Consider the following 27,084-nt stretch of genomic DNA (forward strand, 5'->3'; position numbering starts at 1 on the left):
AAGTGTCCCGAGAACAATGTTCACAATCTTTTTCATTGGCATCTTCATTGCATCATGTAGAAGTGGAAAATGCAGAGATAAAGAGCACAAGGCTTATAATTCTACAGTACAGATGGAGACAAAACTGCAATAAAAACATATTTGCAAGTCTAAAAGGAAAATTATAACCCAAGACGCATGGGGAAAAATATTTATGTGGAGTTTTTAATCCGTATTAGAATTCAGTTGTTTTAACTTGACCATAAATTTAAACAGAAACCATCTTCTGAGACATACATTCTAATAAATGTATCAACAGTACTGATAGTCAACGAAGGGTCAATTTAAACTTATTAGTAACATTTCATTTTTCTATCCAACAGAAATCTATAGTGGTTTGCCCCATTACATATCTGAAACATTGTCTTATGAAAACAAAATGAAAATTAAATAAAATTGAAGATAAAAATACTCTGGAAGCACAGGATATCTGACAAGAATCTTCAGCACAAAGCACATCTTTGAAAACGTGAAACGATGACTCTTTGGAGGACAATAGCTAAATATCCAAGAATCATCAGGTTTGAGAAATATTGCTTAATCACTTTCCAAAACACAGTTAGCTGCAAGAATTGAAGATTTCATTAAAACTATCAAGGTCATCATATTTATTGCATCTTTAGATTGCATTTTGAAACAGAAAATTAATAGTGCACCACAGCTTCACCAAAATATATATTTAGGGGCAGGGAGGATCTAAGATATTTATAAACAAAGTATAGACTGTATGTGCTTTTCAGAGGGGCTGAATTAAATATAACCAGCTGCCAACTTTGTGCTCTGACATACTTGAATTAGTGGGTTTGTGTATACTAAATTCATTTATTTTTGTCTACAATAAATGAAATAAAAACACCACCCTATACAATCCACTATTAGCAGTGAGTACAACAGCAAAAAAATTATTGTACAATTTATACATACTAAAATATTTTCTTTCTCTAGAAATAACTCAGAACAAAACCTAATCATTGTAAGACTTAATCTGGGGAATCTCAAATTACAATAGGGAAAAACCAAATCAGGATGTGTACTTGAGCCCAAAACAAAGGTTCCTGGTCATAAGGCTAGAAGATTAGTAAGTGCAAGTGGTAGAATACAGCATGCTCAAATTGTATGCTTGGGTCTTTGTATATTTATCAAACCTTTAAATTAAGTAAGACTAGCTAAAGAAATGTCTTCAGAGCAAGATAACTGGGAATTCTGCATTTCTTTTGCCATTTTTGTTACCCAACTTACACAATGCGCAAAGTGCTAAGCAACACTACAAAAACACATTTACATCAACACTGAAGACCTGGGGAAATGAAATCCAACAATTTTATTTTAATGAGCTGTATTTTCTAAATTTTTGTTTTATTTTCCTGTTTTCATACAGTAAAGAAAACAAAACGCAGCACATTCACATTTTCCCGAGGAACTGTAAAGATGATCTCTACAGGGATAAACGTTGTAAAGCCTGAAGCTCAATCAACTGTTGTTGAAAACTCTCAAAGGGAGTAAAGGCTTGATCTCAATGGTCTAGAACATGTACTGTAATTTAATAGAAGAGATGGTCGTCTTAATATTTAATGATTTAAAAGAACTTCCCAGTCCATGCGAAGAGTACAGTCCAAGAATAAATCAAATTTCTGAACGCATTTTATGCTACATATGTGTATACTTTGCGATCCTCAGGTGTTCGTGCCAAATATTCTCTCTCAATAAGTCCTTCAATACGTTTCTTAATAACAACTGGACTTGGTAAGAATCGAGCCTTCAACTGCTGAGTTACCTAAAAAAGAAAGTAGACAGCATTTTTATATAAACACATAGAAATTCCTATCTTTCAACAGAACTGATATGTCATTTTAACACTGAGAGATTGAACTTTACTAACTGGATTAACAAAGCTAAAAGCACAGAAACTTTAAAAAGGTTCTGTCTGAAAATGTAATGTATGGTTACAACACACTTCCTCAAATCAGAGTGTGAATGCTAAGGACAGCAGTTGAATAGATGAATTAGTTGGAATTATGTTAGTGTGAGTATATGTCACCTATAGTTTAACCTTTTGATGCTGTTATCTACTGACTTCTGGGTTACACTCAAAACTTACAGAACTTGGGTAGCCTATGTATTTAAGAACACAAACTCTGGACTCACAGTACCTGGATAAACTCAGCTCCACCACTACTAGCTCTGGGACCTTGGCCCACTGGCGTGTACACTCAATGTGTTAACAGACATAATGCCTTAGAATAATAATGCCCAATCAAAAGTGCTTCTGTTGTTCCAAGTACTATCAGATTCTAAGTACTGTGCTACATATAATAATAAAACAGTAACTAAAGTAGCAGTCACAGTCTGTCTATGCATCAGTCATTTTGCATGTATGAGTTTATGGTTTGGTTTTTTTTTTTGAGACGGAGTCTTGCTCTGTCGCCCAGGCTGGTGCAGTGGCGTGATCTCCGCTCACTGCAAGCTCCGCCTCCCGGGTTCCCACCATTCTCCTGCCTCAGCCTCCCGAGTAGCTGGGACTACAGGCGCCCACCACCACGCCCGGCTAATTTTTTGTATTTTTAGTAGAGACAGGGTTTCACCGTGTTTGCTAGGATGGTCTTGATCTTCTGACCTCGTGATCTGCCTGCCTCTGCCTCCCAAAGTGTTGGGATTACAGGCGTGAGCCACCATGCCCGGCCTATTTAATTAATGTTCTTAACCCTGCAAAGTTGTCTCATTTTACAAATGAGGAAAATATGCCAGAGAAGAAAACTGACATCAACAAGTAGTAAATAACAGAGCCAGCAGAGATGAATCTAAACCTTTCTGACTTCAAAGTCCATGTTCTTTGCTCAAATCCATCCGTGAGCCAGCTTTGCTTCTACTCTTGTTGATCAGCTCATTTCCCAAAGCCATAATGGATTGATAATTCTTTGAAATCTGAAAATTCAGCACTTCACTCTGCAACTACAATCTATCATCCTTCCAGGATTACCACTCCAGTATCTACAAACTTGCTCTCAACCCACCACCTGAGACCTCCCACCCTTTGCCCTTCTTTTCTTCCAGCCTATTAACAGCTCCTATAGACTTGCTCTCTCCCCTGTAACAGAGCCTAAACTGCATTCAAGATCACTTCAGCTGCACTCTCAACAGGACCTTCTACTCCTGATTCTTTTGGTTCTATCTCATAAACACTATTTGATTAAACCTATATTCTATATATATCATTATCAACCTACCACAGAGCTCTTTGCTGAGTAAAGATGTAGTTGTTACACCACTTGTGTACACCAGGAATCAGTAAACTGCAGTCACAGGCCAAATACACCCCACTATCTGTTTCTGTAAAATTTTACTGAAACACAGTCATATGTATTTATTTTTATTAATTTTTTTTGAGATGGAGTCTCGCTGTCGCCCAGGCTGGAGTACAATGGCACAATCTCGGCTCACTGCAACCTCTGCCTCCCGGGTTCAAGCAATTCTCCTACCTCAGTCTCCCGAGTAGTTGCAATTACAGGCACCCACCACCACGCCCGGCTGATTTTTGTATTTTTAGTAGAGACGGGATTTCGCCATGTTGGTCAGGCTGGTCTTGAACCCCTGACCTCAGGTGATCTGCCTGCCTCGGCCTCCCAAAGTGCTGGGATTGCAGGCATGAGCCACTGTGAGTCACATGCATTTATGTATTATCTATGCTACAATTGGCCATTTACAAAAACATCTGCCAATCTCTGGTGTAGACTGGTAACACAAATTTATAGTATTCAAAAGTTCAGCAAGTTCCTGAGCACCATTCTTTGACAAGTATTATTTCAAATTTTTGACAATCCCCTTAAACTCCTCAACCCAGTCCTGCACCAAGCTCATATCAGGTTTTACATAGAGAAAATAAGCCATTTCAATTTGAAGTTCTTCAAATTCCCACCCTACACATGTACATTCATCCATACTTACACTAAACCTTGCTTAGCACATACCCCTGCACCCTGCCCTGGGTTCTCAGGAAGAGGCATGTTCAGTAACATCTGTGTCAGTACACTACCATCATCATACTCCCTATACAATCCTCACGTTTCCTTTTCTAGAATGTGGTATTGATCCCTTCATCTCATTTCTTTCCATTTGTTTTTAAGGATCCCTTCCTTATTCTTAGGATATAAACATCCTCAGTATCCTCCCATTGTGGGGGGAAAAAAGCCCAAACCCTTCAACTCTACACTGAATCCTCTAATACTGCTCTCTCTGCCCTTTCCCTTGAGCCAATACTTCAAAGAATAAGCCACTCTTGGTAGTTTCCACCTCCATTTCCCTCTCAAGGAACTACCACTGGATATACACTTTCACGAGTCCAATGAAAATGTCTGAGAAAGTTAACCTGTCACATAATTGCTAAAGTAAGTGTTTATTCAACTTGGTTTTTCCATGATTTTTGATATTACTGACCACTCACTCCTTGTAATTCTCTTCCCTTGTGCTAGGGCACTGACATTTTGTTTTCTTTTCCTCCTGAAGCAGTGTTCTCAAATTTGAAAAAACATCAGAATCACCTACAGTTCGTGTTAAAAAACCAGACTGTTGGGCCCTATCCCCAGAGTTTCTGATTCAATTCTCAGGCTCTGGTGGAATCTAAGAATCTGTGTTTCTCATGAGTTCCCAGGTGATGCTGAGGTAGCTGCTCCAAGAACCACAGTGTGAAAACCAGTGCTCTAAAGAGTTTCTGTTAGTTGTTACACTCACCGTTCCTAAAATGATGAGGGAGGGGTCTATCCCATAGTTCTTTCTTGCTCTATATGCCAACACTGAGCAATTTAATCCACACCTGTGGTTTTAACTGCATTCTCATATAGCTAATTCCCAATGCAACTTCTAGCCCTCGTGTCTATTGTCTTCCACCTGCCCCTGGATGTGCCAATATACAATAAAGTCAACTTGTACAAAACAATATTAAGTGACATCTGGACCACAGCGGCACATTACATTACCCTTGTCTTTTTGGTTACAGAAACCAATCTCTATCTACTCATTCAAGCCAGAAACCTAAAAGGTGTCTTCAACTTCTCCCTCTCACTTCCTGTTATCAATCAGTAAGCCTGTCAATTCTACTTCCCAATTATCTTGATTCAGCTTTCTACCCTCTACCAACACTTTACCCAGGTCCTAATCCTCTCCCACCTACCTTAATGGCCTCTTAAGGGGTCTTCCCCTCCTTAGTTCCCCAATTTGTAAAATGAAAGCATTTAATGAACGGTAACCATTAGTAATTTTTAGAAATAAAGGGAATTTGTTTACACAAAGGTATTAAATAGCAGTGAAAATTTTTTCTTAATACTTCATGTGACAATATTCTACTATTATTTTTGTTATAAACACATTAGTTCTGGGAGTGTGCACATATTTGGATGTATCATTATGTTTAATTACCAAGTGAGTACCATACATTTCATAAGTGTTACATCACTAGAATTTCTTAATTGTAAAATTGTTTTTAAAATTAGTTGAATACAGTAATTTTGTTAATTTTTTTTTCTATATTAGCCCAGTCGTGAAGAGTCCTCACCTCTGCTACTAGAACATTGTGCTGCATCTTCTTTCTAGATTTCATTATCCGCACTATAGCAGCTTCTATCTCATGTTTTCTGTCGTCGTCTACTTTCTGCCTTGTTTCTTTCCTCTCTGGGTCTGATTCACCTTGTTTGGCAGCAACTAAAATAGAAATAAAGACATTGATCATAAATATAATTTTAAAATTTGGTTTATAAGCAAGCTTAATATAATTCAATGTAATCCACAGACAAAAACCAATTTCAGCCTCTGAATATACACACTTAAGTATACATTCAAAAAGTGTCTCATTTAATGTTTACTTGAATACTAAATTATCCTTTTCAAAAATGAGGAATTTAACTTTGAGATAATAAAGTCAATTTTGTTTTTATGCAGAATATAATTTCTTATCTGGAAGAAAAATAGTAGCTGAAAATATTCAGTAGTAAAATTACCAGTAAATAATTTTCATTGCTTATGACTGTCAGAGGTCAACTGATTATTTTATTACCATGGTTCCAAGTTAAAACTCACCAAAAGTATCTCAGATAGGTGAGTATCTGTTGTCTTACTAACTCAAAATGTAGCTGTAATCTCTAAGGTTTTATGCGGAGACAAGAGTATGTATTGCCAAGATTCAGTGAAATAAATAATTTAAAAGTACCACTAGGATGTCAGTTCCTAAAATCTCCTTGCCAAAAATCTCCCTAGAGTTCTGTTACCTAACCATTTCTTGCCGTATATTTTATTATGCTTTTTTATGTCACGACCTCATCACAAATTCATACCAGATTCCAATCTTTAGAAGTCTTACTCTATTCTTCCCTATAGTCTTCAAAGAAACTGCTAAGGGATTAAATACAGAAGTCTTCTTCTTCTGCAACTCTGCTCCAAATGAAACAGCAGAAAAAGAAAACTGATGTTTTATTTGTTCATCAAAAGGAGATAGATGTGAAGTTTCTGGAAGGAGAAATTGTAAAATTGCAAAGCAGCACATGGGGCATTGCTGACTGAGGCACAGGCATGGATAGCCATGAGACAGCAGACTGTACAATTTAGAAGATCATTCTGGTGTGCATATCCATTCAGCTGTTTCTAATTAGAATCCTTTGGATAAAAATACTGCTTTCAGTGTCATTTCCCCAGTGTAAGATAATCATTATCTTAGTAAAAAAAAAAAAAAAAAAAAGAAAAATCGAAGAAAATAATCTACTAAGAATGATGCTTATGATGCTTCTCCTCAGAAGTTGACGTCATGAAAAAAAAAAAAGATAAGAGGTACTGGTTTAAATGGAACTAAAAAGACATAAAAATTAAATGTAATATGGAAATCTTGAGGGAATCATGAATCCAAAAAGTGAGATATAAAAGAAATTTTTGAGACAACTGAGGCAATATGGGTGTAAACAGATGACATGTAATTAATTTTCTTGGATATGATATAGGAGGTGTGTGCTAACGTTTTTTAGGGGGAAACTGTTGAGATATTTGTAAATTAACTTCAAACGCTGTAGCAAACACACACACGGGTTCGTATACACACAGAGGAAGGCATGGAAGAAGACAAAATTCTAATGACTGGTAAACGTAGGTCACAGCCATACTGATGTCCATTATGGTGCTTTTCACTTTGTGGATTTGAAAATAAAAAATACAAAGTTGCAGGGAAAAAAGTAATTGTTTAAACAATCCCTTTGGCTCATCTGGATTTGGTCACCTAAATAAGCGTCATCTTAAATACCTGCAGAAAAACATAGATGTCAGATTGTGCTAATGATTCAAAATGAGTATTTTTTTTTTAAAATGTGAGGGGAGGGACTCACTCTGGAGCCTAACACAATACTCCTCACTTGAGTGCAGCAGAAGGGGTTGCTGTGCATGTGCCTATACATGACCTATATGCATGCTGGGGGATGGAATTTGAGCAAGGCAGGTGGTGAAGACTGTCAACTCTGGAAACCCCCCAGATTAAAATTAATCTAATTTTTTTCAAAGGCAGTGTTATTTTAGTAATTCCTTTAACTTCTTTGCATGAACTTTTATTACTGGCTACAGTAAAAGCAGCATAAATAGGTAGGGTCTGAGTCTTTGAATATTTATGTTAGTGAGCCTTTGACAATAAAACCAATGCGGTCACAATGTTTACCACCAAAGAGAAAATTCTGACTTAAACTATGAGTAAGAGCCAAAATCATTTAAAAACCATTCCCAAGAAAAAAACATTGCTTCATAGAATTTTATTGCTTAAAAGAACTTTTAAGCTCCTCTAGTAAAATTCTTCATCATATATGTTTTGAACATACCAAAAACACTATATACATGTACTCCAGAAACACATGTAAGTGTGCACACTTAACATGAAAATCTAAAAATCTATGAAGACTTCTTTTTTTTTAAACATAATACTAATATCTGATATTATTATTGCTGGGCATGATAGAATCTGGGATAACAAAGACTGTTAACTTATTTAGGGTACAGTAGGGTGAGGGTAAGGTAATCCAGATAAATATTCCCACATATTTTCCTCTAATTCTAGGATACAAATGAGCCCTAAAATCCAAAACTGGTATCTGCCCAAATGTATAGTTATGTCTTGCATTGGAAGAAAAATAAATTTTATTCCATGACACTCGCTAGTATAGTTTGCTTTATTCTTAATATGTATTTATGTCAAGACATGGGCCAATCTTGGCTCATGCAGATTACTATGATACAGTTTACAACTACAAGACAAAAGGGTTTGACACTACTCTGCTCTACAGAGTATACATACAAAACAAAAAGATCAAAATGAAAAAAAAAATTTAAGTGTGCATATAAAGCTCTAGAATCCATGTAATCTGGTAATCAATTGTATATTTAATATTACTTTTTAAAAGACTATCATAATATACAATATAAATAACTTTTAATATCAGCAAATCAGTCATTTAAAAGATCATCTTATTTATCTTAGGACACTGTTTTATTGCACACATATTTGGCTGTAATGAATATATGAGGACTAGGAAGCCTATCTAATACTAGTTTTTAAGCCAAGTAGCAATTAGTTTTAAACATCAATCAGCAAGGGTGGAGTGCCTTTTTTCCCCTTTAAATACACAGAAAACAAGCATCCTACATTATGTTAAATACTTAATAGAATTTTCACTATCAACTTATATGGCTCTACTAAAAATCATTCACATCAGTATCATTGCTGTTTCTAAATTAAAGATGATAAGAGTTTTAAGATTTTGAAACAAAAAATATTTATCAAAATATAAATAGCAACATCCAAACATCAAACTTTTACATAGGTCTCCCAATTCTGAAAAACCTCTAAATCAGCTTTAAAAAGACTTCCACTGACTATTAACCAGTTAAAAACAATTTTAAGTACTAATAGGTTCATAAGTTGTATTCTATTTGTTAAAAAAAATGGAAAGAAGTGCTTTGTTCACACCATAAATTACTTTTTAAAATGCTTACTGTACTTGGATTCAAATGCATTTTCATACAAATACTTATCAACAAAAGCTGCTTTTTTTCTTAAGCCTAAATACCATGCAGCACCAGAAAAGGAGTATTTTTTAAAGACGGAAATCCAACAGATGAGATTCTTTTTCTAAAGAGAAAAATATATAATTTTTTGAGAGGAAAAATATAATTCCAGATACCTGTTTGAATCTTGACTCTGTGTAGTTTGGATGTGAACTGATCGTTAACTGTAAATATATGACCATTTTCTATTTCCTTTGATTTGGGTTCTTTTGTTAGAACCCGCTGTGTTGGTTTACCACAGGCGAGGGACTGTAGGGCTCTAACAAGCTCTCTTTCAGGGATATCTGTCTCTTGCTGAATTTCCTGAAATTTCATCAGATTAACATAATTAGACTTTTTGAAAGATTAAAGTTAATTAGTTAATTAGCAAGTAAACTGACCAAGCAGTAGATAAAAAGAGGTAATTCCATTAAATAAATAATGCACAAAAAAGAATTATCTTGAGTATTATGACACATCATTAAAATCTCATTATTTGAACAAACTAGAGGAAAGGGTGATTCAAATTATATAATATTAAAAAGACAAGTAACTTTTTTGTTTCAGGAGATACAATGGTTAATCTAAAAATGTTATCCAGTAGAGATTATCAGGAACCTGCTTTAACATTTAGTTTTGCAAAAATAAAGTGTTAACCAACATATAATTGCTAATTTTAGAAATATTTTATAGTCTCCCATCCAAGTTTATCCATACTCCTCTTTTGCTTAGTAATTTCCTTCATAGAAAAAAGGAAGATAAGCCTGAGCTCAGGCCTTCTACCATACAACGAAAATTTACCATCCAAACTGACCACATGTAAGCTTCTATGACCAAATGAAGAAAAAAAAACCAACCCTGTAAATTACATTAAACATAAAAATCAACAAGCAATCTGTGTTGAAGTTCAGGTGATAATCTTTTCTGCATATTATGGTATGAATAAAATGTAATACTAGGGGAGAAAAAGCAGCTCGGTAAAGAATGCTGTGTAATTTTAAATTCACTATTCTGTTATGTCAGTGGGACAGCAAGAAAACTGTAGTTCTATGATTTAGTCTCTACATGTCTATAGTGATACGTGATTTTGAGTTTTAAAAGTCTTGACACTAGGATTTATTGTTTTGATGAACTGTATACAGCTGTCTCTTTCTCAAAAGCAGCTTACGAAGAGTGGGCATGAAGATATTCAGATTATATGAGTAACTGATCTGGAGAGTCATTCTCTCTAGAGAAGTCTTTGAGCAACAGTTCTGTTCTTCTAAAAAACTGTCAGGTAAGCAAGGATTCAGAGAAATGTGATTTTCAGTGATTCTGCATATTCATTTTCTTCAAATAATCTCTGGTTATATCTACCTACTTTAGGCATTTCAAATACAATAAATGTTAATCCCAGAAAATAGGTGCTATTATTAGAATGAAGATGTTTATTATTACATACACACTAAGTGATTTATTTACATATTTTAGTTATTGCTTAATCATATTCAATGAACCAGAAAAACCTTAGGTGATATTTTAAAATTACAGATCATTCCCAGAGGTAACTATTATCAAAAGTATTTTATAAAAGTCAGTCCTCAAACCTTATAGTGGGGAATTCTTAGCTGCCTTACAATGAAATGCCCCTAAAGTCATAAGGTTGTACATATAATGAGAGAGTTAAGCGTAACAGTAGTATACTAGACATCTTTCTATTAGAGTTAGGAACAACATAAGGATGCCTATCTTTACTATTACTATTCTACCTGCACTCTGCCTTTTCCTATTCATCTATATATACACATGAATACAAGCATATGCATATACATGAATGTACGTGAACACATCCACCTATACACCAGTATTAGTGTTAAATGAGATAACATGAATTTTTGTATTAATTTCTTCAGATTTTTCTGCTTGCAAAAAGAGATTAAAGCTACAAGGAATTCCACAGTACTGTTCTATCATGACACAAGTGGAGATTGAGACTAGATCCAATGTTCTGTCGGTACATGCATTTCTGACTTTGAGCACAAAAGCCTGTTTTTCAGAAGCAAATTTCTAGAAATGCACTTGCTTCCTCAAAGTTATAAATATTTTATATTTGTGCCAGGCATGGCGGCTCATGCCTGTAATCCCAGCACTTTGGGAGGCCAAGGTGGGAAAATCACTTGAGCCCAAGAATTCAAAATCAGCCTGGTCAACACAGCAAGATGTGCTCTCTACCAAACATTTAAAAACTAGCCTGTAGTCCCAGCTACTCATGAGGCTAAGGTGGGAGGATGGCTTGAACCCGGGAGGTTGAGGCTGCAGTGAGACATAATACCACTACACTGCAGTGTGGGCAAGAATGAGACCCTGTCTCAAATTTTTTTTTTTGGTATTTGATAAATACTAATGAACTGCTTTCAAGTTGCTTAAAAATGTAACCCCCTACAATAGTACATGAATATCCACTCCCTCACATCTTCTTCAATACCAGATTTTCTTTTGCTCATATGTTTGGCTAAAAATGAAATTTCATTATTTTAATTTGTACTTCTCCATGACCACTATGGGAAAAAATATTTTTATATTTACAGGATATCTGTAATCTTCTATGCTTTCTCTATCTATATTCCTTGCATGTTTTTATACTCAATTGTTTCTCTTCATACTGATTTAACTGATGCTTTTTATAGATTATGGTTTTCAATTTTTATACATTATAAATAATTTCTCCTAGTCTCTATTTTTAACTTAATATATCTTATATAGATGTGTTATCACTTATGTGGTTACATCTGTTAGTCTCTTCCTTTGTTATTTTTGTAATAAATTTTTAAAAGACATTTCTCACATTAAGGTTACCAAAATACTCAAAATTTTCTTTTATTATTTATATAGATTTGCAATTATATTTAGATTTTCACACTTATCTGGAATTTTGTATTTGATGTGATCCATGGAATTGAGGTCTTAATACTACCCTCTTCTCACTCCCACAAATAAACAAACAATTAAATTCAGTTTTTAGAAATGACAAATTTGAGATCTGGCAAGATGGTCGAATAGTTAATAGCTCAGGTCTGCAGCTCTCAGTGAGACTAACGCAAAAGGCGGGTGATTTCTGCATTTCCAACTGAGGTACCTGGTTCATCTTAATGGGACTGGTTAGACAGTGGGTGCAGCCCACAAGTGTGAGGAGAAGCAGGGCAGGGCATCACCTCACCTGGGAAGCACAAGGGGCCAGGAAATTCCCTCCCCCAGCCAAGGGAAGCCCTGAGGGACCGTGCTATCCAGCCCAGATACTACGCTTTTCCCACAGTTTTTGCAACCCGCAGACCAGGAGATTCCCTTGTGTGCCTACACCACCAGGGTCCTGGGTTTCTAGCACAAAACTGGGTGGCTGTTTGGACAGATACCAAGTTGGCTGTAGGAGTTTTTTTTTTTTCCATATCCCAGTGGCACCTGGAACCCCAGCGAGACAGAACCATTCACTCCCCTGGAAAGGGGGCTGAAGCCAGGGAGCCAAGTGGTCTCACTCAGCGGGTCCCACCCCGACAGAGCCCAGCAAGCAAGCTAAGACCCACTGGGTTGAAATTCTCGCTGCCAGCACAGCAGTCTGAAGTCGACTTGGGACACTCAAGCGTGGTGGGGGGAGGGGTGTCCACCATTACTGAGGCTTGAGTAAGCGGTTTTCCCCTCACAGTATAAACAAAGCCTCCAGGAAGTTCAAAGTGGGCAGGTGGCAAAGCTGCTGTGGCCAAACGGCCTCTCTAGATTTCTCCTCACTGGGCAGGGCATCTCGGAAAGAAAGGCAGCAGCCTGAGTCATGGGCTTGTAAATAAAACTCCCATCTCCCCTGGGACAGAGCACCTGAGGGAAGGGGCAGCTATGGGCCCAGCTTCAGGAGAATTAAACATTCCTGCCTGCCAGCTCTGAAGAGAGCAGTGGACCTCACAGCACGGCACTCCAGCTCTGTGAAGGGACAGACTGCCTCCTCAAGTGGGTCCCTGACCCCCATGCCTCCTGACAGGAGACACCTCCCAGCAGGGGTCAACAGACACCTCACACAGGAGACATCTGACTGGCATCCAGCAGGTGCCCCTCTGGGACAAAGCTTCCAGAGGAAGGAGCAGGCAGCAATCTTTGCTGTTCTGCAGCCTCCACTGGTGATACCTAGGCAAACAGGGTCTGGAGTGGATCTCCAGCAAACTGCAGCAGACCTGCAGAAGAGAGGCCTGATTGTGAGAAGAAAAACTAACAAACAGAAAGCAGTAACATTCAACATCAACAAAAAGAATGTCCACGCAAAAACCCCATCCGCAGGTCATCGGCATCAAAGATCAAAGGTAGATAAATCCACGAAGATGAGGAAAAACCAGGGCAAAAAAGATGAAAATTCCAAAAACCAGAATGCCTCTTCTCCAAAGGCACAAAACCGGATGGAGAATGAGTTTGACAAATTGACAGAAATAGGTTTCAGAAGGTGGGTAACAATAAACTCCTCTGAACTAAAGGAGCATGTTCTAACCCAATGCAAAGAAGCTAACAACCTGAATAAAAGGTTACAGGAACTGCTAACTAGAATAACCAGTTTAGAGAAGACCATAAATGACCTGATGGAGCTGAAAAACATAGCACGAGAACTTCGTGAAGCATACACAAGTATCAATAGCTGAACTGATCAAGCAGAAGAAAGGATATCAAAGACTGAAGATCAACTTAATGAAATAAAGCGTTAAGATTAGAGAAAAAACAATGAAAAGGAACAAAGTCTCCAAGAAATATGGGACTATGTGAAAAGACCAAGCCTACGTTTGATTGGTGTACCTGAAAGTGACGGGGAGAATGGAACCAAGTTGGAAAACACACTTCAGGATATTAACCAGGAGAACTTCCCCAACCTAGCAAGACAGGCCATCATTCAAATTCATGAAATACAGAGACCACCACAAAGATATTCCTCCAGAACAGCAACCCCAAGACACATAATCATCACATTCACCGAGGTTGAAATGAAGGAAAAAATGTTAAGGGCAGCCAGAAAGGTTGCGTTACCCACAAAGGGAAGCCCATCAGACTAACAGCAGATCTCCCTGCAGAAACCCTACAAGCCAGAAGAGAGTGGGGGGCCAATATTCAACAATCCTAAAGACAAGAATGTTCAACCCAGAATATCACATTCAGCCAAATTAAGCTTCATAAGCAAAGGAGAAATAAAATCCTTTACAGACAGACAAATGCTGAGGGATTCTGTCACCACCAGGCCTGCCTTACAAGGGCTCCTGAAGGAAGGACTAAATATGGAAAAAGAAAAATCGGTACCAGCCACTGCAAAATCATACCAAAATGTAAAGACCATTGACACTATGAAGAAACTTCAACAACTAATGGGCAAAATAACCAGCTAGCATCATAATGACAGGATCAAATTCACACATAACAATGTTAACCTTAAATGTAAAGGGGCTAAATGCTCCAATTAAAAGACAGACTGGCAAACTGGATAAAGAGTCAAGGCCCATCAGTGTGCTGTATTCAGGAGACCCATCTCATGTGCAAAGACACACACAGGCTCAAAATAAAGGAACGGAGGAATATTTACCAAGCAAATAGCAAAAAAAAAAAAAAAAAAAAAAAAAAAAAAAAAAAAGCAGGGGTTGCAATCCTAGTCTCTGATAAAACAGACTTTAAACCAACAAAGATCAAAAAAGACAAAGAAGGGCATTACATAACGGTAAAGGGATCAAAGCAACAAGAAGAGCTAACTACCCTAAATATATATGCACCCAATATAGGAACACCCAGATTCATAAAGCAAGTTCTTAGAGACCTATAAAGAGACTCAGACTCCCACACAATAATAGGGGGAGACTTTAATACCTCACTGTCAAAATTAAACAGATCAACGAGACAGAAAACTAACAAGGATATTCAGGGACTTGAACTCAGTTCTGGACCAACAGACATCTATAGAACTCTCCACCCCAAGTCAACAGAATATATATTCTTCTGAGCACATCACACTTATTCTAATATTGACCACCTAATGGGAAGTAAAACACTCCTCAGCAAATGCAAAAGAACGGAACTCATAACAAACAGTCTTTCAGACCACAGTGGAATCAAATTAGAACTCAGGATTAAGAAACTCACTCAAAACCGCACAACTACATGGAAACTGAACAACCTGCTCCTGAATGACTACTGGGTAAATAACACAATGAAGGCAGAAATAAATACGGTATTTGAAACCAATGAGAACAAAGACACAACGTTCCAGAATCTCTGGGACACGGCTAAAGCAGTGTGTGAGGGAAATTTATAGCACTAATTGCCCACAGGAGAAAGCAGGAAAGATCTAAAATCGACACCCTAACATCACAATTAAAAGAACTAGACAAGCAAGAGCAAACAAATTCAAAAGCTAGCAGCAGACAAGAAACAACTAACATCAGAGCAGAACTGAAGGAGATAAGAGACACGGAAAAACCCTTCAAAAAAAAAAAAAAAAAAAAATCAATGAATCCAGGTGCTGGTTTTTTGCAAAGATTAACAAAATAGGTAAGACTCCTAGCCAGACTAATAAAGAAGACAGAAGAATCAAATAGACATAGTAAAAAAATGATAAAGGGGATATCACCACTGATCCTACAGAAATACAAACTACCATCAGAGAATACTATAAACACTTTTATGCAAATAAACTAGACAATCTAGAAAAAACAAACAAATTAACGGACACATACATTCTCCCAAGACTAAGCCAGGAAGAAGTCAAATCCCTGAAGAGACCAATAACAAGTTCTGAAACTGAGGCAGTAATAGCCTACCAACCCAAAAGAGCCCAGGACCAGAAGGATTCACAGCCGAATTCTACCAGAGGTACAAAGAGGAGCTGGTATCACTCCTTCGCAAACTATTCCAAACAATAGAAAAAGAAGGACTTCACCCTAACTCATTTTATGAGGCCAGCATCATCCTGATACCAAAACCTAGCAGAGACACAACAAAAAAAGAAAATTTCAGGCAAATATCCCTGATGAACATCAGTGTGAAAATCTTCAATAAAATACTGGCAAACCGAACACAGTAGCCATCAAAAAGCTTATCCACCATAATCAAGTTGGCTTCATCCCTGGGATGCCACGCTGGTTCAACATATGCAAATCAATAAACGTAATCCATCACATAAACAGAACCAATGAGAAAAACCACATGATTATCTCAAGAGATGCAGAAAAGGCCTTTGATAAAATTCAACATCCCTAGCTGCTAAAAACACTGAATAAACTAGGTACTGATGGAACATATCTCAAAATAATAAGAGCTATCCATGACAAACCCATAGCCAATATCATACTGAATGAACAAAAGCTGGAAGCATTCCCTTTGAAAACTGGCACAAGACAAGGATGCCCTCTCTCACCACTGCTATTCAACATAGGATTGGAAGTTCTGGCCAGGTCAATCAGGCAACAGAAAGAAATAAAGGGTATTCAAACAGGAAGAGAGGAAGTCAAATTGTCTCTGTTTGCAGATGATTTAATTGTGTATTTGGAAAACCCCACTGTCTCAGCCCAAAAACTCCTTAAGCTGATAAGCAACTTCAGCAAAGTCTCAGGATACAACATCCATGTGCAAAAGTCACAGGAATGCCTATACACCAATAACAAACAGCTAAATCATGAGTGAACTCCTGTTCACAATTACTACAAAGAGAATAAAATACCTAGGAATACAACTTACAAGGGACGTGAAGGATCTCTTCAAGCAGAACTACAAACCACTGCTCAAGGAAATAAGAGAGGACACAAACAAATAGAAAAACATTCTATGCTCATGGATAGGAACAATCAATATTGTGAAAATGGCCATAGTGCACAAAGCAATTTACAGATTCAATGCTATTCCCATCAAGCTACCATTGATTTTCTTCACAGAGATAGAAAAAACTACTTGTAAGACCTAAAACCATAAAAACCCTAGAAGAAAACCTATGCAATACCATTCAGGACATAGGCAGGGGCAAAGAGTTCATGACTAAAACACCAAAAGCAACTGCAACAAAAGCCAAAATTGACAAATGCAATTTAATTAAACTAAAGAGCTTCTGCACAGCAAAGAAACTATCATCAGAGTGAACAAGCAACCTAAAGAATGGGAGAAAATTTTTGTAATCTATCCATCTGACAAAGGTTTAATATCCAGAATCTACAAGGAACTTAAAACAAATTTACAGTAAGAAAAAAAGAGCTCCATCAAAAAGTGAACAAAGGATATGAACAGACACTTCTCAAAAGAAGACACTTGTGTGGCTAACAAACATAAGAAAATAAGCTCATCATCACTGGTCATTAGAGAAATGTAAATCAAAACCACAATGAGATACCATCTCATGCCAGTTAGAATGGTGATCATTAAAAAGTCAGAAACAACCGATGCTGGAGAGGATGTGGAGAAATAGGAACGCTTTTACACTGTTGCGGGGAGTGTAAATTAGGTCAACCATCATGGAAGACAGTAAGGCGATTCCTCAAGGACCTAGAACTAGAAATACCATTTGACCCAGCAATCCCATTGCTGGGTATATACCCAAAGGATTATAAATCATTCTACAAGACACATGCACACGTATGTTTATTGCAGCACTATTTACAGTAGCAAAGACTTGTAACCAACCCAAATGCCCATCAATGACAGACTGCATAAAGAAAATGTGGTACATATACACCATGGAATATTATGCAGCCACAGAATGAGTTCCTGTCCTTTGCAGGGACATGGATGAAGCAGGAAACCATCATTCTCAGCAAACTATCACGAGAACAGAAAGCCAAACACCGCGTGTTCTCACTCATAAGTGGGAGCTGACCAATGAGAACACATGGACACAGGGAGGGGAACATCACACACCAGGGCCTTTGGGGGTAAGGGGTAAGGGGTAAGGGGAGGGATAGCATTAGGACAAATACCTAATGCATGCGGGGCTTAAAACCTAGATGATGGGTGATGGGTGCAGCAGAGCACCATGGCACATGTATACCTATGTAACAAACCTGCACGTTCTGCACATGCATCCCAGAACTTAAAAGTACAATCAAAAAAAAAAAAAAAAGAGAGAGAGAAATTTATCACATTCCAGACACCTACAAATATAACAGTTTGCTTCTGGACTCTCTTTTGTTCAAATGAGCTATGATTTTAAAATAACGCTAACTTGTACGTTTTTGAATAACAGAGAATACAACTGGAATTTTCATAACACAAAGAAATAATTAATGCTAAGATGATGGATACCCCATTTACCCTGATGTGATTATTACACACTATATGCTTGTATCAAAATATCTCACGTATCCCTAAATATATACATGTACTATGTACCCATAAAAACTAAAAATTTTTAGAAATGTGATACGGTATGTTTTGTTTATTAGGACAAATTCCTTCCCCTTTTACTGAGCTTTCCTACCCAAAACCCCATTCCTTTTCAAAAGTAGTTTTGCCTAACCTTGTGCATTTTCTTGTCCAGATGAATTATGGAATCAGCTTGTCGAGTTTTATTTAAAACAATGTATATTTTGGAAATTTCAATTCAGATTTCCTTGAATTTATAGGTGACTTTTAAAAACAGCACACTTATAACATGTAATTCTCCCATTTGGGTATATTTACCCTTTCATATTCTTTAGCTTTTACTGTCTTCTTAGTGTAAGTGGCCTGTTCACACATTTCTTGTTAAAATGATTCCTGGAAGGTTATGATTCTTAATAAAACATCCTTTTCTTCATGTCATTTACTGCTTAATGCTGGTTTACAGAAAGGGTATTTTTTTTTTCCAACAAAATTCTTCTAAAGAAATGTTTTCTCACTGATTATCATGTATTGCCAAATTGACAATCATACTGTCTACAGATTTTGACAATTTTTTCAATTTCTTCCCGATACTTAAAAATTTCATTCCTTTTTTTTTCTTAGTATATTAGGACCTGCAGAGCAAGGTGTAACAGTAGTAGTAAAGATAGGCATCTTCATCTTGTTCCTAAGTCTAACAGAAAGGTGTCTAGTATTGTCCTACTATTATAATGCTTAAGTTTGTCATCAGATACAACCTTATGACATTAAGGGCATTCCATTCTAAGGTGGCAATGAGTCCCCCACTTTTATAAGGAATGAGGACTGACTTGTATCAAATACTTTTTGTTCATCTGTACAGATCAAATGGTTTTCTCCTTAAAATGGTGACTAGCAATTAGGCAACTGCTTATTTTTACAATTATTACAATATCTTAATAATTAAGATCTTTTCAAAAAGTTTTCCTATGCTGATCCTTCTTTGTATTCTATGGATAAATCCTTTTTGAACACAGTGCATTATTCTTTCAATACACTACTGAAAATGACTTGCTAATATTGAGATTTATACTTTCAGTATATTACTTAGGATCTAAGGAGCAAGGCAGAATGATGAACAACCTTCAGCTTTCTCTTTTGTATTTTCCTTGCTCAGTTTTAGCAAAAAAGTTATGCTAGCCTCAGATATTTCCTGTGAGCAGTACATCTACTTTGCTTTCTGAGTTCAAAGTTCGCTAAACAGCCTTCAATTTTAACTTGCTAACTGTGTTATTCAAATTTTCTGTATCCCCCTTTTCAATTGTCTGGTTAATCAATAAATTTGTAAGGGATTTCCATGATTCCAGAGTTGTCTACTTTCCTTTGTACTTTCATTTTCCTTTTCATATTGTGAAGTTATGTCACTAATGATTGCTATAAATTATTGAAGATCAAATATTACTGTTAAGTTTTCTATTTAAATTCTGACATTAATAGTGCTATTGTACATAGTTTTTAAATTTCAGACTCATTCTCATAAAATAAAAAATAAAGAACATTAAGAAAAATATGTATTAATAGTTCTTATCCATACCTCTTTCAAAAACCCACTGCTAATTACTAAAGTCCAAGGCACAGACTACCACTGTACGTATTTCCTATTTTTAGCTGTTCTAAATCACAATAAACTTACCTTTATCCATTCAAAAAACATGAAAAGAAAAAACCTCAGCAGCAGCCTGACTACTACAGATTAAATATGACACTACAAATTAATGCCAACTGTTGTAGCCAGCTTCTATGACAGTGTGTAATAATCCTGGTATATGTTAATCTTGTGTGGTCCTCTCACTCTATCAGGGCTAACTTGGGCAACCAAGAAAATGAGACGTGACACTAGGTGTCTTCCAGGGAAAGATAAAAAAGGCACTGCAGGTTCTGCCTGGGTCTTCTGGATTGCTCGCTCTTGGGAAAACCAGCCACCAAGATTTGAGGACAAACAGCTACACAAAAAGGCCCATGTGGAGAGAAACTAAGGCCGCTTAACAACATCCAGAACAAAGTTGCCAGCCATGTGAACCACCTTGGAAGCGTATTCTCCAGCTCCAGTCAAACCGTTAGATGACCAAAACCCCAGACAACATCTAAATGCAACCTCATGAACCCCAAGCCAGAACTACCCAACTGAGTATCTTCTGAATCCCTAACCCACAGAAACCATGAGAGATAATACATTGTTAGTGGTTGTTTTAAATCACTAACTTTTGAGATTTGTCATGTGGCATTAAATAATACACCATCTTACTGAACTCAGAGAATATTCAAAAATAAAAGTTCACCTTCCTTTAAATTATTATAATAAAATACTTTTAACTATCTCCACTAATTTGTGGAGGTAAGATTTCTGTAAAAAAGTGGCTAATAAAACATAAGCAATGGACTGTAGAGAAACACACGATGTGAGCAAAGATGCATTTCTCATGCCTTCTCACAATGCCCCAGATTTGAGGTGTCAGCAGCCAGTAGGCTTTGGAGCCATACGCATGGCATCCTATATACACAACAATCAGTTTCTGCTTTGTGACTTAGCTAAAGTTGGAAAACTTAGAGAGATTTTCTACTTAATTTTAACTTTCCATCTAATAACTGCTCATTAGCATCAATGATCCCAAGTCAGATGGGAAAGAGAAAAGCTTGAACCACTAAAATTTCCAACAATTCCGATAACAGCTTTAAAAAATGAATTTGTATTTTTGATTATCTCATTATTTTTTTTTTACCAGTTCTTTATAAGCCAGGACTCTGAAAACCAACTCTTGCATTTACCAAGTAGCTAATTTGGTTTAAAATATATTATCCATTAAGAGCTGCAGATTAAAAAATGACTACACAAACACATCTGTTAGAGATAATTTAATTCCACCTCTGTTTGAAAAGCCTAGGTTTGAATAAGGTACTCAATGCTTGCTTAATCAATATTCTTGGGACTCAATCAAATATAACTTGTGCTTGAAAATCAAGGTTATAATAAAATAAAAATAAAAGTAAAAAAAAAAAAAAAATCAAGGTTATTCCCTAGGTAAGACTCACATGGAAATACATGAGAAAAACTTCTCAATTTAGCAACTGAGCTATTAAAATACCTAGATTTCAAGCATTCCCTTTAAATATATCACATAAAAATGATGCTCTCTTAATTACACTAATTTCCATACTCTCTCATAAACGGGACACATAAATGGGAGTATGGACGTGAATATTAAATAGGCCTAGAACTTACTCTTGCTCTTAATTTCAAACATACTATTTTTTTTCCTGTGTTCACCTGTATATGACAATTTTCAAAAGTTTTCAATTAAGTAAAAATACGGAATTAATTTTAAGAGTCTTTCAAAATGTTCATTCATTACCTTAAATTTCAACTTAATATGAACCACATGACCTTCATTTTAACCCCAAAACACCCTTTAAATGTACAGGAAATGACTAATTGGATTTAATGTAATCAAATCATATTTTAATTGTGAGAAAAGGAAAAGAAAAAAATAAAAAGCATATTATAACATTAGTTACTCTAATGAAACAACATGGGTGTGAAGAGAAAAATGATTGCACTATCAAGACAGCAAAAAACTGGCATAAAGACAGACACAGAAATCAATGAAACAGATCAGACAGCATAAAAATAGACCCACCCATATATGATCAATTGATTGTTAAATAATGACGACAAGGTAATTCAGTGGGAAAAAACAGTGCCTTCAACAAATGATGCTGGAACCAACAACTGACTGAGTGAGGGGAAATGTATCTTAATCCTTACCTTATACTATATAAAAAAATTAACTTAAAATTCATTGTAGACATAAATGTAAAAGCTAAAATTATAAACTACTGAAGAAATAAAAGTAAATCGCTAAAATTTCAGGGTAGGCAATAATTTCTTAGGACTTAAAGCACGAACTACAAAAAGTAAAGTGATGAACTGGACTTTTTCAGTATTTTAAAACTCTGCTCTTCAAAAGACACTATTAAGAAAATGAAAAGGCAAGCAACAGACTGAAAAAAATACTCACAGCACATATATCTGACGAAGGACTTGTATCCAGAATTTATAAAGGACTTTTATAATGTAGTAAGACAACAACCCAAAAAAGATAAACACTTCACCAAACAAGATATATCAGTGGCATATTAACACATAAAAGATGCTCAACATCATAAAAAAAAAAAAAAGAAAATTAAATCCAAAATGAGACACAATTACACACCAACTAAAGTGGCTCAAAATCTAAAGACTGCGGAGGATGTGGAGCGACTGGACCATCTTGCACTGCTGGCAAATATGAGAACTGGTATAGCTGCATTGGAATACAGTTTGGCAGTTTCTTAAAATGTTAAACACTTAGCTCTACTTATAACAGCCTAAATCCAGTATCAACCCAAATGCCCATCAACAGGTGAACTGACAAAAGGATTAAAGCATACAGACAACATGTATGATTCCATTTACATCAAAGTCTTAAAAAACCAAAACTAATTTATAGTGATATAAAGCAGGTCACTGGCTGTCTGGGGCTCGAGGTGGTAGGAGGGAATGACCTGGCAAGGTGTACAAAGCAATTCTGGAGGTAATGCTCTATATTTTTGGGCAATAGTCTTGTGATGGTAGTTACACAGGTGCACTCATTTAAAACTCATCAAATTGTCTACTTATATAAGATATGTTTTATATAAAAATACTTCTATAAATTTAAAAATAATAAAACACAACTCAATAAATGTATGATGTTCATACAGTTCCATGATCCATTTTACACAGTTTTCTCTAAAGGTCTCCAAAGAGACTCTCTAAGGGTTACTCAAATAAGAAACAAGTAAAAAGTGAGTTAGAAACAACACAGTTAAAATGTATATAACCACAATCCATACCTCAAATGTGTATTTTTCTCTATTATTAAAGAGCATTAATATGGTCATCTGGAAAGTGGAAACTTGCAATATGTGCTTCCGTGTATTAGAGCCAGTTACTTGTGCACCTCCAACACCAACTTCAGATCCATCTTCCTGTTTCATTTTTTAAAAAATATAAACAAAGATACAATCATTTCCTGGTAACATTTATGTACCTATGTGTGTACATATGTATGTATGTACATTACAGGGTCTCACTTTGTCATCCAGGCTGCAGTTCAGTGGCGCAAACATGGTTCACTGCAGCTTCAACCTCCTGGGCTCAAGCAATCTTCCTGCCTCAGCCTCCCGAGTAACTAGGACCATGGGTGTGTACTACCATGCCCAGCTAAATTTTTGTATTTCCTGTAGAGACCAAGTTTTGCCATGCTGCCCATGCTGGTCTCAAACTAATGGGCTCCAGTGATTTGCCCACCTCACACTCACAAAGTGCTGGGATTACAGGCATGAGCCACCACAGCTGACCAATTTCCTGGTAACTTTAACAGCATGTTTCAGAAACAGGTCCCATAATCTCCATCCTCCCCCTCAACAAAAACTATGTAACTTATTTCTATAAAGAAAATCTTTTTTTTTTTTTTTTTAGACAGAGTCTTGCTCTGTCGCCCAGGCTGGAGTGCAGTGGCGTGATCTTGGCTCACTGCAAGCTCCACCTCCTGGGTTCATGCCATTTTCCTGCCTCTCACACCCGGCTAATTTTTTGTATTTTTAGTAGAGATGGGGTTTCACCATGTTAGCATGTTAGCCAGGAGAGTCTCTATCTCCTGACCTCGTGATCCGCCCGTCTCGGCCTCCCAAAGTGCTGGGATTACAGGCGTGAGCCACCGCGCCCGGCCCGGAAATCTACTTTTTAGTAGTAGACCCCCGACCCCCGCCCAACACACACACATTTAGGACTGTCTCCTGTCCCCCCACTGTGAACATTTTAATGTTATCTGAGCAAGTAACTAATCAATTCCCTATATTTAATGCTAAAATTATTTTAACAGTACACTATGGGATGATAATAATAATGGACTTACAAAACATCACTACTGTTATACTACCACCAAAAGTAACAGGATTAGGTTTCTTTCTGTGTGACCTGATCACAGTAAGAGATCAAAAAATATCATAGCATAGCATGGGGCCCAGGGGAGCAAGGGGCAAGCGCCATTCTCAAAGCCTATTCCTGCTTTATGATTTAAGGATACAAATTGGAACTTTCTAATTCTTCAAAAATTAACATATGCATATGTTTTAAAAATCTACTGATCTGCTTAATAAACTTTAAAAGAACATGAGTATTTAGGGAAAGAAAACCTATCTTTTAAAACAAAAGCAGGCAGTAGTAATTAAAAGCTAAGTTCTTTAGTTTCCTTGTCCTTCCCACTTACACTCAAATGTATGTGTCGAATATTATTTAACTAAATGAACTATAAAGTACTATTTCCCATTTCAATTAAATATCAAAATTAGAATGTTTTTATAGGCATTTTCAGCAATACTTAAAAACTGATGTTAACAGTGACTCATCATACCAAACTAGTAAAATTCTCATTAAAATCTAAAACTTATTTGTTGCCTAGATGACAATTTAGGTATATTTCTACAGTTTTTCTAGAAGACTTAGAATTTTTTGAAGGCAAATAATCCTGATTCACATCAAGTAATGAAAATAAATTATTCCTCTAAACCTCTCAATCTAGATATAAAAATGTGATTGCTTTTTAAAAGTGAAGGCAAATTACTGGTCCAATACTAATTTTTAAATGACTTTAATAACATTTGTATATTTAACAAACCTTGAATGTTAATCTTCCCAATCTTGATTTATTAGAAATAAAGATTATAGGTAACAGAATTTTGAAAAGGGGCTCACAGCTTTGTATGTCCTGAAATCAACTTACATTTTACTATTTTACGCAATATTTTCTTAAACCTAATTTTATAAATAAAATATGTAATTTTCCTAATGTTTAGTCCTTAGTGACGACTATACTGGTGTAGTCTTCATATTTTCAAAGTTGCAGTTAGCAACTGAGAGAACATAAGTAATAAAGCTAGGATTTTTAACCTTTCTAACTTGTGAGACAGGCAGAGAAACAGGAGAAATAAATAATTTACCCAGCTCAACATAAATCACAAATCAGCTCTAATAGACTAACTTTAAGTTACATAATATGTTCAAACTATCAGTATTTACCTTTTTAACTGGTCCATAAAATGTGGCATTGAGATCTGCAGAACCCATATGATGCTGGAGCGTGAGCTGTCGACCACTGTGTTTGGCTAAGTAGAACCTTCGGCAAATCAAACCAGGTTTTAGCAAATCAAACAAACTTACACATTTGAAATTACAAACCACAGGATAACATCCCTTAAACATGTATGTGTGTGTGTGTGTGTGTGTGTGTGTGTGTGTGTATATGGACTTTAAAAGTTTAAGGAAACCTTAGGAATCAAGTTCAGGTGCAACTTTCCACAGGAGAGACCTTGAGAGAGCCCTAAGTAACTCAGCTAGATATTAAATGACAAAGGCAGCACACTAAATAATTTCTACTGTACACTCTGGCCCAACCTACTGCTGCTCAGCCCCTGCTGTTCTTAAGACCACCTTTCTCCACAGTAACCCAATAATCAATTTGTCCTAAGCCAGTAGTAGACATCGACAGTACAAAATACACTCCTATACCACAGTACAAAAAATACTCAATGCACTAATGCTGAACAAAGGGCATTTATAAAATATTCCTCTGAGAAAAGTTTATGTAACTTTTTCTTACATATTAAAATTATAAAGGATAAACTCTCCCTTTGTTTTTGTTGTTCAGAACTGGTACTTTTTCTTGAATTTTTATATTTATGTTTTTTTGTCACTATCCACACTGTATTTTTTCAAAGCCTGAGCCACTCTGTGGTTCTTGCCCCAGTATAACCACCATCCCTTCACTCTTAGAATTCCTTTTCCCTTGTCGTTTTCCCCTTCTACAGTTTGTAAAAAATGAGGACTTTGGGGAGGGAAAAAACCCGACATTTCTGTGAATTCAAGAGACTATAAGCAGTGCCTAAACCAGTGGGATTAGGCAAGTAAAACTAGTTGGACAGCAGATATTTTGTGAACTCTTGCAACAGGGTGTATCTGTGTGCATGTCTAAAGGGTTATACTGATTCACTATTACAATAAGGATGATGCAGTTGACCAGGGTGAAGCAGGACTGTCCACAGGATTATGTGAATTGTGGTGGTGGAGACAGTATACAAGATTCATGGATTAAACACCTAGCTGCTTTCCCGGAAAATCGTGTATGTTCTAAAAGACAAATCTAGTTTTTATTTTTTTAATTTATGAAGCTACAAGTCAGTAATATGCTAGTGCTTCTGGTTCAAAATGAAAGCAACTGGCTATGGTAATGTAGAGAAGACAGCTGGGATAGCACCAGAATGTTTGAGGCTTTTTAAGTTAAAATCTTAGTTACCTTGCCTTACAAAGATACATGTCAATATGCTGAATACTCAAAGATCCAGGATATGCGCTACTTAAAAATATATTATCTCCTGGATCAGCACCAAAAATATCTTTAGTTTCTGTACAACCTATGTCAAGTTTTTAAGTATAGGCAAGTCGAAATTATTTCTGATGAAAGTCACAAACTCCACAGAAATCATTCAAGAAGATATAGTCAAACAACTTTCAAATACATTTTGACATCAAGGTCAGGCAATTCA

The 27,084-nt window shown here is 36.3% G+C and overlaps 1 protein-coding gene across 3 annotated transcripts in view; it reads right to left on the reverse strand.

Annotated features, from left to right (window-relative positions):
* Positions 1-1,027: 1,027 nt before the first annotated feature.
* Positions 1,028-27,084, reverse strand: part of CUL3 (cullin 3) — a 112,672-nt gene continuing 86,615 nt past the window's right edge. For 2 of the 3 annotated variants that reach the window (XM_077956456.1, XM_015111032.3), the window contains exons 11-15: positions 25,562-25,658; positions 23,335-23,469; positions 9,234-9,420; positions 5,585-5,730; positions 1,342-1,813 (exon numbers count right to left, since the gene is read on the reverse strand). In XM_077956456.1, the coding sequence (XP_077812582.1) occupies positions 1,682-1,813; positions 5,585-5,730; positions 9,234-9,420; positions 23,335-23,469; positions 25,562-25,658 (697 nt within the window). In that variant the 3' untranslated portion in view covers positions 1,342-1,681. 3 annotated transcript variants of the gene reach the window in all.

Source organism: Macaca mulatta, chromosome 12 (genome assembly GCF_049350105.2).
Source record: "Macaca mulatta isolate MMU2019108-1 chromosome 12, T2T-MMU8v2.0, whole genome shotgun sequence".
Lineage (NCBI taxonomy): Eukaryota > Metazoa > Chordata > Mammalia > Primates > Cercopithecidae > Macaca > Macaca mulatta.